At 43.1% G+C, this 16,687-nt stretch overlaps 1 protein-coding gene across 1 annotated transcript in view; it reads left to right on the plus strand.

Moving 5' to 3' along the window:
• Window positions 1-16,687, plus strand: part of LOC145406781 (diuretic hormone receptor-like) — a 208,447-nt gene that overhangs the window by 144,868 nt on the left and 46,892 nt on the right. The window contains exons 2-3 of the mRNA XM_080277878.1: window positions 5,803-6,001; window positions 15,231-15,324. Of these exons, the coding sequence (XP_080134004.1) occupies window positions 5,803-6,001; window positions 15,231-15,324 (293 nt within the window). The remainder of the gene's footprint in view (window positions 1-5,802; window positions 6,002-15,230; window positions 15,325-16,687) is intronic.

A 16,687-nucleotide genomic window follows, 5' to 3' on the forward strand; every position in this document is an offset into this window, starting at 1 on the left:
CCCATCATGTTTCCCTTTTATTTCTTGTATATTTTTTTTACTTACTTTGTTTTGCATTTTTTCACTTCCCTTCACTAACCTTTTTATATTTCTTGTCCTTAAATGTGGGTTCTCTCTCTCTCTCTCTCTCTCTCTCTCTCTCTCTCTGGCCCTATTTCTCACCCTCTTCCTTCCTGCCACTCTCCTCCTCTCAGTCTATCATTTCCTTCAGTTCCTTCTCTCTTTACCTCTTTTTTTCTCGTTCTCCTCTTCCCCTCCCTTTCCTTCCTCCTTCTCTATTTCTTATTTCTCTTTCTCCCTTTCTCTCCCATTCCCTCTCTCACACATCCCCCCTCCCTCCCTCTCTCCTCTTTCCATTTTCCCACTCGCCTTTTCTTCTTCCTTCTCCCTTTCCCTTTCTGTTTTTCACCTCTCTTTCTCCCTCTTTTCCCTTCTCTTCTCACCCTACCTCCTCTTTTCCCCTTTCCACTCTCTTCCCTTCCCTTTCTCTCCCCTCTTCTTTTCCCCTTTCCACTCTATCCCCTTCCTTTTATTTCCTCTCTTCTTTTCCCCCCTTCCACATTCTCCCCTTCCCCTTCTTCTCCCCCCTCCCCATCCTTCCTTCCCTGGACGCCAAAAACCCTTCCTATCAACACCCTTTTTCATTATTCACCCACCTGTCCAAACTTTTCCCCCGCGACGAAGAAAAAGTGTCTTGTCTTCTAGCCTCCCCACCTGATCCTCTTCCCTCTCCTCTTTTCTATGCCTTCGTCTTATCTCCCCTCTTTCCTGTCTTCTTCCCGTTTCCTCTCCTCTCCCCTCCTATCCTCTCTTCGCCTTTCCTCTCCTTTGTTCTCCTCTCTTCGCCTCTCCTCTAATCTCCTTTCCTCTAGTTTCCTCTCCTCCCTTTCTCGCCCAACACCGTCCCCTCCTCTCCCTTCTTCTCCTCTCTCCTGCTCCCCTCCTCTCCCCTTCTTCCCTCCCCACCCTCTTCCTCTCCTCTCCAATTTTTCTCCTCACAGTGGTATCCAAGAATATCCTCCGCTAACCTTCCTTCTTTCCTGTTTACCTACTCTCTTATGTCTTACTTTTAGCTTACCTGTATCCAATTTTTCTTTTTACTTTTTAGCTCCATTACTAACACTCTCAGGCTCCTATGACTCACTCTCAGCTAAATAAAATCGCTTGGTGTTAAGTGAGATGAAATGCAAGAGTTGTCCCGACCGTGAGATGTTAAGAGTTTTCCTTCTTTTCCTTCCGATAACCATTCAAACACGACTCCTTCTTCCCTCCACGTTTCCAGTCTCTCCGTTTTGTTATATCCATTTTATACATCATCATCATCATCATCATCATCATCATCATCATCATCATCATCATCGTCATCATCATCACCAACAATAACAAATCATCACCTTCTCCCTGCACCGATTCCTTCTTTACATCATCTCCATATCCCTCCACACCCCTTCCCCCTCCTCTACACCCCTCCACTTCCCCTTCCTCCCTACCTCCCTCCACTTTCCTATTCCTCCTTCCCTACATCCCTCCACACTCCCTTCCTCCTTTCTTCCAATCCCCCCTTCCTCCCTACATCCCTCCACTTCTCCCTTCCTCTCTACTTCCTCCAACTCTCCCTTCCTTCCTCCCTGTATTCCTCCACTTCTCCCTTCCTCCCTACTTCCCTCCACTCTTCCTCCCTTCCTCCCAACCTCCACAAACAGACTCCAGTGAATCCACAAATAGCGTCCTCCCTTCCCCTTACCTCCCACAGAACACCATAGTCGCCTCTACACCTAAAAATAAAAATCGAGAAAAGACGAAGAAAAAGAACTCGAAATATAAAAAGGAAAAACGAAAAAATCCACGTCCCCCATGTAACTCACCTTCACTTTATTCACACTTCACATTCAAGAAGCTCTCATATTCCCTTCACTTTCATCCATCTGAGCCAAACTTAACTTAGCTATTCTCTCTGCTACGATCGAAAATAAACTGTGATTGTTTTTCTGAAGGGCAGGCTGGATTGCTGCTCTCCTCCCCCTCCTTCATCCTCTCCTTGATATGATTATTTACACTCGTCCCATCATAATCACAACCACGTATGCGACTATACCCTTTCACTGCTTCCACCACCTTACTCAGAGACCTTTTTTTTTTTTTTTTAGTCCAAAACACATACAGACGCGCGTACACTAAAAAGTCTCTCTCTCTCTCTCTCTCTCTCTCTCTCTCTCTCTCTCTCTCTCTCACACACACACACACACACACACACACACAATCTTAGCCCCTCCAATCTCTTCATCCAACTCAAAGCTTATTTCCCATATGTCATGTTTCAACACAGAACACTATCACCCACAAATTTCCATATCCATTTACTATACCACATTCCCTCCTTTCTCACTCCATCTTACTCAAAACCCAATTTCCTTCCCTTTTACCCTCCCGAGATCACCGCGTCACGTCTCTCCAACTTTAATATGTTTCTTCAGCTCAGTTCCTTTATTTAACCTAAGTTCTAACATGTTCTCTCAATTTTACACTCATTCACATTTCATATCATCTTCCCAAAACCTGGCTCTCACAGTTCGCCACTTACATTTTACTTTAATGCGTTTCTTTAACACGCTTTATATTCTTCTAATAAAGCACTCTCATCTTCCAAAATCATTTGCCTTCTAATCTCAGTCTCTCATCTTCCAATTTCACTTGCCTTCAAATCTCAGTCTATCTTCCCTAAAACTTAACCTTGCTATCACAGAACGTCAGGCCAAATCTATCCTACTACCTTTCTCTAGCACACTCTTACCTTGCTCTACCACTAACTCGTAATTTCACATTCAATCTAATCTCCTTTCATCTTCCCTATAATCAGAAATTCAAAGCACATTACCTCTGCTCTACCCTAACACTTTTCTTAGCCTACTTCATATGCTTTTCTTATACTCTGACACTATTTCCCAATTTCACGTTCATGTATAAATCTCCTTTTATCTTCTCTCGAACCTGAATTGCTTGTTTACTGTTTTCCGAAGAACAGAGTCAAAATCTACATAATTTGCAAGATTTAATATTACTCCACTTTCACGCTATGTTATTTTAGTCTCAGGTCTTCCAGAAAATAGTACTCGCATATTTATTTTCAAATTTCATCATTTTTTCCATATTTTTCCTCCTTACCATAATTTTCTCTCGTCTTTCGCAAAATAGTATCCAAAAGTTTCTCAGTATTCCGCAGAGATAATATTACGCACATATTTACAGCCATCACATGCTTTTTTACCTGTTTTACCTAATTTGGTGGCCACGGTGTCACGGTACTCCAAGATTCATCCTTTCATCTTCCTACATTTCTCTTGAACCCGCCTCCTAGAAAATGGTAACCACAATTTTCCTAGTACTCAAGGCAGTTCTCATCCACTTTGTCGCTATATCCTCTTCTGCTGTCCACGAAATATTACCCTCAACGTTCATTATTTTCAGGATCCAGCGTTTTCTTTGCCTTTTCCCCATATCATTATTTTCTCTAGCCTCCCAGAAAATAGTAACTGTAGTATTCCTAGATTCAGTAGTCCCCTGTCCTTCTTTCCATAAACATCCCTTGGTCGTGCCTTCCAGAAAACAGTACCACCTTCCAGAAAACAGTACCACCTTCCAGATAATAGTTCCATCTTCCAGATAATAGTACCACCTTCCAGAAAACATTACCACCTTCCAGAAAACAGTACCATCTTCCAGAAAATAGTACCACCTTCCTTCCAGGAAATAGTACCACCTTCCAGAAAACAGTACCACCTTCCAGGAAATAGTACCACCTTCCAGAAAACAGGACCTCCTTCCAGAAAAAAGTACCCACAGTTTTCCGATTGTTCCAAGTCTCAATAATTCTACCTTCCAGACCATAATATGATTTTCTCCCGCCTTGTGAAATATAGGACCCACAATTTTCGCAGTACAATTGGCTCCCTGTATTCACGTGATTTACGACTGGGCCGGTGGTGGAGTGAGGCGCCTTCAAGTGGTGGCACCGTTAAGGCCGACCGATGGACCTGCCTGGATACACAATCGTTCATGGTGGACTGCAGATTTAGGCCTGCGATCCACTGGCTTCAAGTTTAAATGAGCCTGAGGATGAAATTACTGATATCAATAGAACTAGGTCACGATTTTGATAATGGTGTAAAAATCTCACTTTCAAATTCACGATAAAATTCATCAGTCACATGAATTGCATTAATGAACAGGTGGAAATGTCGACTGCACTGTGTCGTAATTTCTCCTTTCATGGTGCGTTTGCCTCAGTTTATTCGCTGAACGACTAATCTGACAACTTTGTAAGGGGGGGAAAAAACACAAACGCTTGATATGTGGAACTGTGTGGTACGTAGGAGGGCTGTTGGACCTCAGGGAAAGGAGAGAGAGAGAGAGAGAGAGAGAGAGAGAGAGACGCATCAGTAACCCAAACAATGTCCCGCGTATGAAAGAAATGTTAACTGTATCGTTACCACAACATTCCCCTGCCTTGCACTTACAAAACTCTCCGAGAATTAAATAAGCTAACTGTGCCTTCTTCCTACCTTCAGATTACTTTAAATTTTCCTAGGATTGTCTTCAGAACCCCCAAAGCTCTTACCGTTTTCTCTACCCAAAACTAACTTCCTTTCTTCCTGCGTTCCAGATAATACTAAGTCCACAGTTCTCCTCTCATCCTCCTTTCTGTACCTTCCCTTTCTCCTTTCCTCCAGTGCTCACCGAGGAGTCACGTTTAGTATTAGAATTAGCCACAATATTCCTCAGATTCTTAAGCGTTTTCCCTTTTCCCTACCTTTCATTAATAGAAAATTTTCTGTAGCTTCATTTATAACATTAAGAATATAAACCACACGTTCCACATTAATCAAGTTTATAAAATTTCGTCTCTTCTTTCATAACCTCCTTTTTCCTCCTTACACTGAACAGCATACCCTTAATATCAACACCCGTGCAGCTCATTTTCATTTTACACTCCCGCTCCTAAAATCTTACCCCACTCTCCCTTCTTGCAGGGAATATTAATCTCGCAATTTCCACATTATCAAACTCATATTGCCTCCAATTTTCCTTCACGACCTTCACTCCTTCAATGATGCGAAGCAGGATGCACAGAATTTCCGGAATATACGAACGTGTATGAATATTTTATTTATTTATTCATTCATTTATTTAACTCTTTATTTCATATTTCCTCAGAAACCTTGCAGAGATTACTGTGTTCACATTTTGCACATAGATACCAAGCAGTTTCTACACACACTCTCTCTCTCTCTCTCTCTGTTATATAGATAGATAGATAGATAGATAGACAGACAGACAGACAGACTGATAGATACTGATACAGACAGATAGATATATAATGAATCTTAATTTTCTCCCACTGTACAGTATATATAATAACTCCTCTTTCTAACCCGTCTAAGGCTTTCTCTCATCTTGAAGAGAAAATAACAGTTAATAATTTTCACATCACGAGTAACTTAACCTTCTGTACACTCCACCATTAACTTCTCCCGGTCAATAGAGAACAACGCGTCTCTGCTGAGGTAGAAGAACGTCACCTGGTTCACCTATAACCACTGACTCCTTTCATATTCATCATTTCTTTTTTCCAACCCCCTTTACACATACCATTTCCCCATTAACCTTATTTTTTCTAGCGGTCAATAGAGAACAACGCGTCCCAGATGTGCTACCCGAACAACACCAACTTCATCATTTTCTTCTTTAATCCCCCTTTTCATATGCCATTTCCTCATTAACCTCATTTTTTCTCCTGCCCCACAGAGAACAACGCGTCCCTATTATGCTACCCGAACGGCACCTGGTCCAGCCGGTCCTTCTACAACGACTGCCTGAACGCCGTGACCAACACCTCGGTGGACCACGGCTCCACCCTCAGCACCACCAAGACCATCTTCTACATCGGCAACTCCATCAGCCTCATCGCCGTCACTCTCGCCCTCTGGATCTTCATTTCTTTTAAGTGAGTTGGCAGTTTCTTTCTTTCTGTCTGTCTCTCTGTCTTTCTTTCTTTTTACATAGTGTTTTTATGGCTATGTTTGTCTTTCGTTCATTTCCTTTTCTATGTTCACATTATCTTTCTTAGTTTTGTTTCGTGAGGGGGGGGGCTTTCCATATATTCAACTTCACGGTATCTGGTTACTCTCAAGTTACCTCCAGAATATCCATCCATCCCTCATCCAATCCTACCTTGCCCCATGAGGAGCGTAGGAGCTCGAGGCTAGGCATGTTGGTCCTGACATTAAAGATGAGAGTGAACCTCCAGAATAATAGTAAATAAATGCACTTTCCTCCGTTACTTCACTGCTTTCTTCCTTTCCTTTTCTCCATACTTAAAGCAATCAGTAAGCCATTCCTCCAGTCAGCTTAATATGAACAAACTCTTACGTTCTCTATAAGAAAATGAAAATTACTTTCTTATAGTATATTCTCTCTCCCTCTCTCCCTCTTTCTCTCTCTCTTTCTCTCTCTCAAAAAAAATAAATAAATAAATAAATAAATCATACCTCCTTCCTCTATACAGCTAAAAATTGTCTGATCATTCCTTGGGTAAAAAAAAAAAAAAAAAAAAAAAAAAAAAAAAAAAGAGCGCTTTTATTCCGTGACCTCGAGCCTTCTAATGGTTTTAAGAAATTCATTTTTCTCCACAAGGACTAATATTTTTACTAGCCAAGGAAATTTGCGGCGAGACCCCACGGCATTTTTAACTTGACCTTAATCATTACGGCAAACTTGGCGTCTTTTACACAGCCTTTCCGATTAAATTATTTTGATGATTTATATGATCAAAGAAATACGGTGCGGCAAATACTAAAGCAATATCAGCGGCACTGTTTATGGCAAGATAACTTTTTAAAATTACTCTCTTTACTTATTAGAAATGTGACCGTATGGAGATTGCCTATTGAGTCAGTAATTAACATGATCTGAAACGGCAAAATCCACACGCAATGACAACCTAATGACAATTCTCCCAAGATAACTGTTATTTTTTATTACAGTGATCAGAAATGTGACCGTATGGAAATTGCCAGTAAAGTCTTGTGCATTTTCGCATTTTCTCTTGAACTGCAAAATCCACACACAACCATGACCTAATCACAACACCCAACGGCCAACAAAAGGACTAATATTATCTTCAGTAACATGCAAACACTCTCATCTAAGCCACATATCAGAACTTCATAAGAGAAGCGATTGTAGTGTGTCTCCTGCGTTCCCACAGAAAGTGATGGGCCAGGGTGTATTAAATTCAGGCCTAATTTATAGACACTGGATGGTCACGTCTCCCTGGTGAGAAATAGATTACCAGTCATTCTTCACCTCAGCCTCTCCTACTGACTTGAAACAGCTACGCGGCTTTATATTCAATGACTGAAAAATATAAGTTGGTTTTATATACAATGACTGAAAAAAATGAGCTGGCTTTATGTACAATGACTGAAAGATATGATTCGTTCTGGAGGAGCCTGGGACACTACAAGTATGGCCGCTGTTTTTATGAAAGTAACACACCCTCATCTCTTTACGGACAAAGATCGAAAAATTGCTACCTTCCTTAACTTGACGAAACAGCGACATTTACCAAACATCTGTGAGTATCCGTGGGCATGAAACGGTCACCCAGAGTATCAAAAATACTGCCTACAAATAAAGTGGAGACGGCACTGTGGCTCAGGGGTTAAGTGTTCGTCTTCCGATCTGTTTGTGTCCTGAGCAGGAGTACAAAACCCTGCCTGTGGTGTGCATTTAAATACAGGTGCAGATATTTCGCTTTTATGTGCTGGTATACAAGCATACTCGCACCCTGACCTTACAACACCTTACACCAATTTTACGAAAGATGCTGCTTGCTGATTCGTACTTGGTTAGCCAAAGGAAGAGTTAATTCTGGGTATCATTCTCCCTAAGAGGACAGGGTGCGGTCCTACAGTAGGACTTCATACGGACTGATGCACCAACTTAAACTGGAGACGGAATATGAACTAATTTACATATCTATCCCTATGAAAATGCTGAAATTAACCGAGTTCACTTACACAGACTTAACACAGTTGTCGAAATTTTAAGCTACCAGTGGAAGTAAATCAATTTCTACGTGTAACCTGGCTGGTCCAAAGCATTTTTTCTCGCTCTTGTAATTGCTAGTCGGTTGCTGCAAAGGCTGCCCCCCAAAAAATGAACAAAAAATAAAGAAGGTGCAGGAAAAAGGGAAGTAATATCGTCCCGTCTGGTGCAATTAATCCCTAGCATTTTCTTTTTCCATTTCCAGACGGTTTCCCTCAGCATGGAAGAGATTTTTCGAAATGGAAGGGTTAAATGTAGCCATTATTTAATCTTCTTCAATACAAACTGTCTTCTAAGCTGGACAAAATCGTCTGGAGGTAGGAAAAAAAAAATACATCATCGTTGTGAAGGGACTGATAAAAGTTCTCTCTCTCACGCAGTCACCCACCCTCTTTCATGGGGAGTGGGAGGAAGTTGAAGGATTATTGTTTTTTTAACAACGCTGCATCAGATCCACTCACTGTAGTTATGTCGATGCCACCACATGAAGGCGTCCCTATCCAGCGCCCGACATACGGCCCTCAAGCAGACGATCGGTCCCTCATCGCGGTCCCTCTGATAGCATCCCTTTAATTCGCGACCCGTTCACCCTCCACAACACTAATGCCCCCATGTCATGCATACCCACCATTCCCCCTTCTGGAATAATCTGCACGCTCGATTTACCCCCACACATTTGATGAGGTAGGCATGATGGGGAGATGGTGAAGTGGTGAAGCCTGGACGCACAATTTACCAGCGGGAGTAAAACCAAACTGAGCTACAGTCGGTCTCCTTTCATCTGACAGAACTTGGTCACTCAATACTAAGTTATGGTTCGTAAAATTATATGAGCCTGTAAAATTCCATGAGCCTGTGATGTAGGACTGACTCTCCTTGGTTACTGATCGAATTAACCCTCCAACCCGACTACACCGGCCATCAACAGAGCTGGAAAAGAAAGAATATGTCAGGTAAGAATGAACAAGCTCTAGTTAAAGGCATTACCTGTTCAGCCCGAGGACGCATTTTTGTGGCTAGGGTAATAACACACACACGAGCTTAATCCTGTTCTTGTTCTTGTTGTAGGAGAACGTTTTCAAACAGTCCTGAAACCATAAACCCAACAGCACCAGTTTTCATAATATACGCTAATGGCCCTTCCCAGTCCCCATCACAATCCAGCTTACCCCATTTATTTACTTATTTATTTATTTACTTTGTTCCCTAAGCTCATTTCTTTAACCCATCCCTTGACTCCATCACTTTAGATGAATATTTTAAAACGAATCACTGCACTCAAACCACTAATACTACAACATCCATTTTCCTGCCCCAGCCCCACAGCCGACCAACATCCCGCCCATCCCGCTCATTCCTTTGCTCACCACGCCTAGTTCTTTACTCCCCTTCCCCCCTCCGTGGCGGTTTTATGGCGCTACTCAGGTCACGAGATAGACGAACGTGCGTGTTGTTTATTCTTGTTACTGCCAGACGTCGTTATTAGGCTGTGGAGAAAACAGTACTGGTGAAGGAGGTAATGAAGGCCCTATCTAACACCCCCGATTCGCCATGTCTGAGCTGAATAAATCGTCTACAGATGACTTAAACACACACACACACACACACACACACACACACATACACACACACACACACACACGCACACACACACACGCACACACACACACACACGCACACAATTCATCGCAGGAAAGACGTGTACCCTGTGGTCGGTTCACGAGGAATATAATATTTTCAATTCAAAACGATGTAGCCACCAGCGTTTTTCCTCTTATACTGAGAGGGATATATACGTACCCACAAAACTTCGGAAATACTGCACGACCTCAGATTTTGGCCAGAACTTTTATAATGGTCTTAACACGTGACATATTGCTTTAAATGTTTAGTCAATTACACTCTGTAGTATTTTCTGCTACCACAAGAATTTATCTCTGGGACACGGGCAATGAACCTTGGCCGCGTAACCTCTCTCTCTCTCTCTCTCTCTCTCTCTCTCTCTCTCTCTCTATCTATATATATATATATAGTATACACACACACACACACACACACACACACACACACACACACATTGGGAGAGTGTCTATCCACAGTTAATCAGTATCGACGGGAAATTCATATCCTTGAAAATCCTGCACCCAACTGGAATATCTCTGTTTCATGGATGGTTACAGGTAACTGGAGACCCGGCAGGGATAGTGTGTGTGTGTGTGTGTGTGTGTGTGTGTGTGTGTGTGTGTGTGTGTGTGTGTGTGTGTGTGTGTGTGTCTGTGTGTGTGTGTCTGTGTGTGTGTGGGGGGGGGGTAGAGGGAAAGGGGGGTGCTTCGTGATGTTGCTGCATAATTAAGTCCTTATCACTTTCGATCATTTTCTTCTTTTTATCTCCTCTACATATTCTTCCTTTTTTCCTTCGTAATCTGTCGCTCTAACATCATTCTCACGCTCAATTTTCAGTCTTCTCTCTCTATAATCTGCCTTCCTTCTCTCCTACAGATATCTATATTCACAACCATATCAACGCTCACACACCCACCCACAACCAAATTCACATCTACACACACACACACACACACACAAACTCGTCTCGCTGTATCCCTGCTCTCTCTCTCTCTCTCTCTCTCTCTCTCTCTCTCTCTCTCTCTCTCTCCCATATTCAGTCCCCAGTGTCCACGCCTCCTCTCACCCAGTACTAACCCCCTCTCTCACAGTTTCGTCCTCAGCTCCTCTTTCACATTCACTTCTCGCACGGCCCCACACTTTCTCTCTCTCTCTCTCTCTCTCTCTCATATTTTCTCACTATAAACAAACACTCACATCTGCCGTCGTGCTCACATACTCTCCACACACTTCTTACATTCCAACAATCACACTCTTTCTCTCCCTTCTTCCTCCCCAAGCTCTATCCATTCTCTCCAAGGTATTCTTTCCTTTAGCACTTCCTCTTCTCCCTCTCTACTTCCTTTCTTCCCTCCCCACTTATAATCCATTCCCACACTCTTCCCTCCCTCATCAAACTCTCACTCCCCCCCCCTCCCTATATTCCTCCTCCCTTCTGAACTCTCTCCTCCCTCCTTAACTTCTTTGTCCTGCAGCACCTTCCTCTCTCCCTAAGTTTTCTCTCCTTCCACAAATTCTTTCTTCCCTTCCAAGGCTTCTTCCTCCCTTGCCAACCTCTCTCCTTCCCCACTTCCTTTCCTCCTTCACCTCCCTCCTCACTCTGTCCACCATCTACCAACATTCCCTCATTCCTATCCACACAATCACATTACTCGTTCCACATCTTCTTTCCTCCCCAACTCTCTCCTTTCCTCCCCAGACTCTCCTCCATCCCCAGCTCATCCCTCCAAGCTCTTTCCTCCCTCCTAATGCTCTCTTTTAACCTTTCATCACTCTCCCAGTACCACATTTATCTTTTCATTTCCTGTCGTCCTTCACCTCGCGTCCCTCCACTCCACTCCACCCCAACACCCACACCCACACATACACCCCTCACTCGACACCCACAAACCACACCCACATCCACATCCACGCCCATACACACATCCACACCTATTCCCACAGCCATACCCACCCCCACATCCACACCCCTTATTCAACACCCACACCCACATTCACCACTCCATACCCACACCTCCTCTCACTCCACACCCACACCCAAACCCATACCCACATTCACACCCACTCCGACACCCTCAACCTCACTCCACACCCATACCTACACCCACGCTAATACGCTGCTGTTGCTAATTCTGATCTTGGCTTGGTGACTAAGTGTTGATTCTGGCTGAGAGAGAGAGAGAGAGAGAGAGAGAGAGAGAGAGAGAGAGACAGACAGACAGACAGACAGACAGACAGAGACAGTATACGTGTGTGTGTGTGTGTGTGTGTGTGTGTGTGTGTGTGTGTGTGTGTGTGTGTGTGTGTGTGTGTGTGTGTGTGTTTAAGTATTGAGGAAGAAATAGGAATAGCAGCAACCAGGAGCTCAGACAGATAGATAGACAGTCATGGATAAATAGATAGACAGACAGATGGTTAGACAGACAGAATTAGATTTAGGTAAGGACGAGGAAGAGAATGGACTATGAGCAACTCGACTCATAAATAGATGGACAGATAGATATAGACAGAGACTCAGCTAATGACGAGGAAGTGAGGCATACCGATACACAGAGATCATAGACAGACAGACAGACAGATAGGTGGGCAGAAATTCAGACAGACAGTAACAGTAACTCACCCATTCACTCCCCATTCAAACTGAAAAAACCTTCAATTCAGACGACAGCTCTCCAAAACAACACCTCCCTACATAATCACACGCAAATCAGAGCCATTCCGTCCACTGTCAAATTGAAATGGATCTAGCTTCCGTTTTGTATAAGTATGAATTTTCTTGCAAACTTTCCCCTATTCCGTCCTGTTGTCTGTGTGTCTCTTTCACGCAGTAGTTTTCTCGCGCTCTGACCCACCATAGTGTATCATCGTCTTTAATCTTATACACCTTCTGCAAGCATTTACCTCCGTTTCTCACATGGCAGGCATATTCATCCTTTCTGCTTCATATGAAAACAATCTTTCATTTTCATCCATCACGTTTTCTCACTCTTGTCCACCGACATTTCCACATATTTCAACCATTTCCAAAACAACGCTTTTTTTTTTTTTTTTTTTTTAACCCAATTAATATTTACTTACCTTCGCTACATGCGCCTCTTCCTTTCCATATTTTAAAATCAACAGATTCTCAATACAATCACTCTTCCTCTTACCTGAAGCTCCCGCATCCATAGTCCACCTCTTCCTTAACTTCTTGTGTTTTCTCTTCTTCTTCCTCCCTTTGCTTCTCCTTTATCACCCATCATCCCTTCCTACTCGAGGCTTTACTCTCATCCTCCTCCTCTTCCTGCTTTTCTGCTCTTGCACTTGAGCAGTTCGACTTGAAGCACTTGAAATTTTAACCTGTGGGCAGAAGGGAAGCATCAGTAGGGAAAGGGGATATATGCTGTCTATTTATCTACCTATCTACTTATCTTCCTACCTTCCTATCTATCTATCTATCCATCTAACTATCTATTTGTCTGTCTTTTTATCTATACCCATTTTCATATCTACAGTATCTAATTACATTGCATTGCCTGAAGCTGCATTCTGTGAGGAGTGGCCTCGAGAGATGGACCTCCAAACGTTTCTGTCCCAACTTAAGAACGACCCCTCATCCCACGACCCACCGACCCTCCTTATCATACTCTCGCACCTTATCTTTCCACCTCGTTGTCGGCCTTCCTCTCCTTCTCTTCCCAACCATCTCGCTCTCAAGCACTCTGCCGATCTCTCTCTCATTCTCCACACGCTCCACATACTACGTTCTTTCCTCTCACGGTCTATTTCTCATTCTCCACGCGCTTCACATCCTACTCCCATACACTCCCTGTCGAACTCTCACTCTCCATCGGATTCACAAGCTACTTACATGCACTCTCCTACTCAGTCTCTCACTCTCCACTTCCTCCAGCTTTAGAAAATCATGATCCTGGGTAGAAAATGCCTCGTTGTATTTCCACCTATCAATATGACCCAAACAGATGGAAAAACTCGTGACCTTTATACATGACTTACACCTGTTCAGAATTTGATATACCTTCCCCACGTGGCAGGTAAAAAAAAAAGAAAAAAAAGAAAAAGAAAAATGTACACGCACAATACACAAAGCCACACACAACACATGCACTAGAACGCAAACAGACAGCACATAAGCACACAAAACACAGACCAGTAAAAACACAGAACAAAAACAATGCACACACACACACACACACACACACACACACACACACACACACACACACACTCTCTCTCTCTCCTCCCACCCACACACAAACAGAACCCCAAATCAATGTCCCTTTCCCCTATTGTCTTGCCCATAAAGGCTCCCCACAGCGCCTCTCACATTACACAGTGTACTCGAGGAAGGGGCTATGGGAGACGCCCTTCCTCCCTTCACCGCCTTGTGTTACGCGTGTGGCCGGTGGGGTGTGTGAAACAGGCCAGAGTAGCACTTTGTATCGTAAGAAGGGGAGCAGAAGAGGAGTATTAATGAGGAATGAGGATATATACTGCTTATGTAGTTATCAAATTATCTACATATCTACCTATCTATCTATCAACATATTAATTTATCTATCCATATATCTATAGGAGGATGTATTTTATTTATGTCTTTCTTTTTTAGCATGGAAAATCCCTCTAACAGTTTACGGTGGGGGAGAGAGAGAGAGAGAGAGAGAGAGAGAGAGAGAGAGAGAGAATCATACTGACCGAGGTAACACAGCGCATGGTACGGGAAACTTTTATTCATTTATTTGAATTACTTATTTTTTATTAACCCTCACAAGAGTATCCATTATCTGTCGTTAATTCCAGTGACCTGCTCGTCGTCTGACCCGTAGTAATAGTGAAGATAAAATATGAGAGGAAAATAAAAAATACTGTATAATACATTGTTAAGGCCGAGGCAATCTGAAAATGGCCTCCAACGTGCTTTAATTTCTCAACTATATTTGCAGTCCCTCTCACAGTACTGTGTCCTTCGCGTTATTTTCTGAGGTAGAGAGAAGGATGGACGATTCTGCTGTCAGTGAGGTTTGGCCACTGAATGAAACCTGATGCGATATTTCACTTATTATTTTCATTACTGTTGTTGTTATTATTAGTAGTAGTAGTATCAGTATTATTTTTATTATTATTATTATTGTTATTTATTTATTTATTTATTTACTACTAAAGTATCAGTATTATTGTTAATATTATTATTATTATTGTTATTTATTTATTTATTTACTATTAGTATTAGTATCATTATCATCATCATCATCATCATCATCATCATCATCATCACTGTAACAGAAAGTTAGGAAAATTACCTTGAGCATCTAAATGACCTACACTGTAATTGCCGATTAGTCTGTGAATATATTAATATCACATTGTTTTTTTTTTTTTACTGTTTGAAGAGATAATGTACCGTAAAATCTTTATCTTATGATCTCCTTCCGAGTTCATCCACTGAGTAAAAAACAGCAGCAAACTGTATTCCTAATTCTGTCATGTCTTGCCCCCAGGGACCTGCGGTGTCTCCGGAACACCATTCACACCAACCTGCTCTTCACCTACCTCCTGCACAACCTCTTCTGGATACTCTACGCCTCGGTTCAGGTCGGTTCACCCATGACGTATCTCCCCCTGCCTGCCCACCTGCCTGCCTACCTCGCTCACCCACGTTCATTCCAAATTCAGCTAGTCCACCCCTGTTCATACCAGTTCAAATTCACGCAAGCTACAACCATACCAGTCATATTCACTCCACTTTCATTCATACCAGCTAAAACTTATCATTAGTTATACTCACTTTAATACTTTTATTGTAGTCTAATTATCTTGTGTCTCATTCATTTCGGTCCCACTTATTCCAGTCCAGATGAATATAGTTCCAGTCCTCAGTCCAATTTATACCATTTCAACTCAGCTCCAATCACCCCACTCGTGCTCATTCCAGTCCCACTTATTCCAGAGTCACTTATTCCAGCCCACGTATCACAGCTCCACTCACAGCAGAACCTTTTATTCCAGCCTTTTCAATCCAGTCTCATTCATTCCAGCCACACTTTATGACAACGGTCATCATTCTGCTAATCTCAGTCTAACACATTCATTCCAGTCTCACCTCCACTCATTCGAAATTCAATCCAGTCCTACTCATTCCAGATCCATTTATTCCAGACCCACTCATTCCAGCACCAATCATTCCACACCCACTCATTCCAGACCCACGTATTCTAAACCTACCATGCTCACTCACTCCTATTCCACGCCTTCCAGCCCCACTCATTCCGGACCCATATGCATTGTAGTCCCACTCAGTCTAGTCCCATTCAAATCAGTCCTGACCATGCCCAGACCCGCCTCGTCCCGCCCAGCCCCGTCCCGCCTCTCTTGTCCCGATCCGTTTCAATATTCCTCCTTTAACTTCCCCTCCCTACTGCCCAAAAGCTCACCACCTAACTTGCTCCCCTCTCGCTTCACATCTCCCTCTCTCTCTCCCTCCATATCTTCTCGCTCCACTTCACTCTGCCTTTCTCACTCTTTGCATAGTTTCCTCCCCCCTCCCTCAACCACTCCCTGCTTTCTTCTCTCTCTTCTAGCTCCACTTTTCACTGCCTCGACCCCTCCTTTAACGCTAGCTTTTTCTGTCTCCCCTGATTCCTTCTCGCTCCACCTCTTCCTGTCTTACTCCCTCCCCGTCTCACTCCATCTTTCCGTCCCTCTTTATCTCCTCTCGCTTCATCTCTTACTGCCTTCTTTCACCCCTTCTTTCTGTACTTCTCCCTATCTCACCCTCTCCCTTCTCGCTTCCAACGATGGCGCTGCTCTCTTCGTCCCCCCCCCTTCCATCACTTTTCCTTGCCTCTCTCGATCTCTTCTCGCTTCGCCTCTTGCTGCCGTGATCCTCCCTTCTCGCTTCACCTCTCCTGCCTTTCTCTCTCCCTTCTCGCTTCATTTCTCCTGCCTCATGCCATCT

This window comes from Coenobita brevimanus, chromosome 71 (genome assembly GCF_032717465.1).
Source record: "Coenobita brevimanus isolate Jiangsu-jjx chromosome 71, ASM3271746v2, whole genome shotgun sequence".
In the NCBI taxonomy this organism is placed as follows: domain Eukaryota; kingdom Metazoa; phylum Arthropoda; class Malacostraca; order Decapoda; family Coenobitidae; genus Coenobita; species Coenobita brevimanus.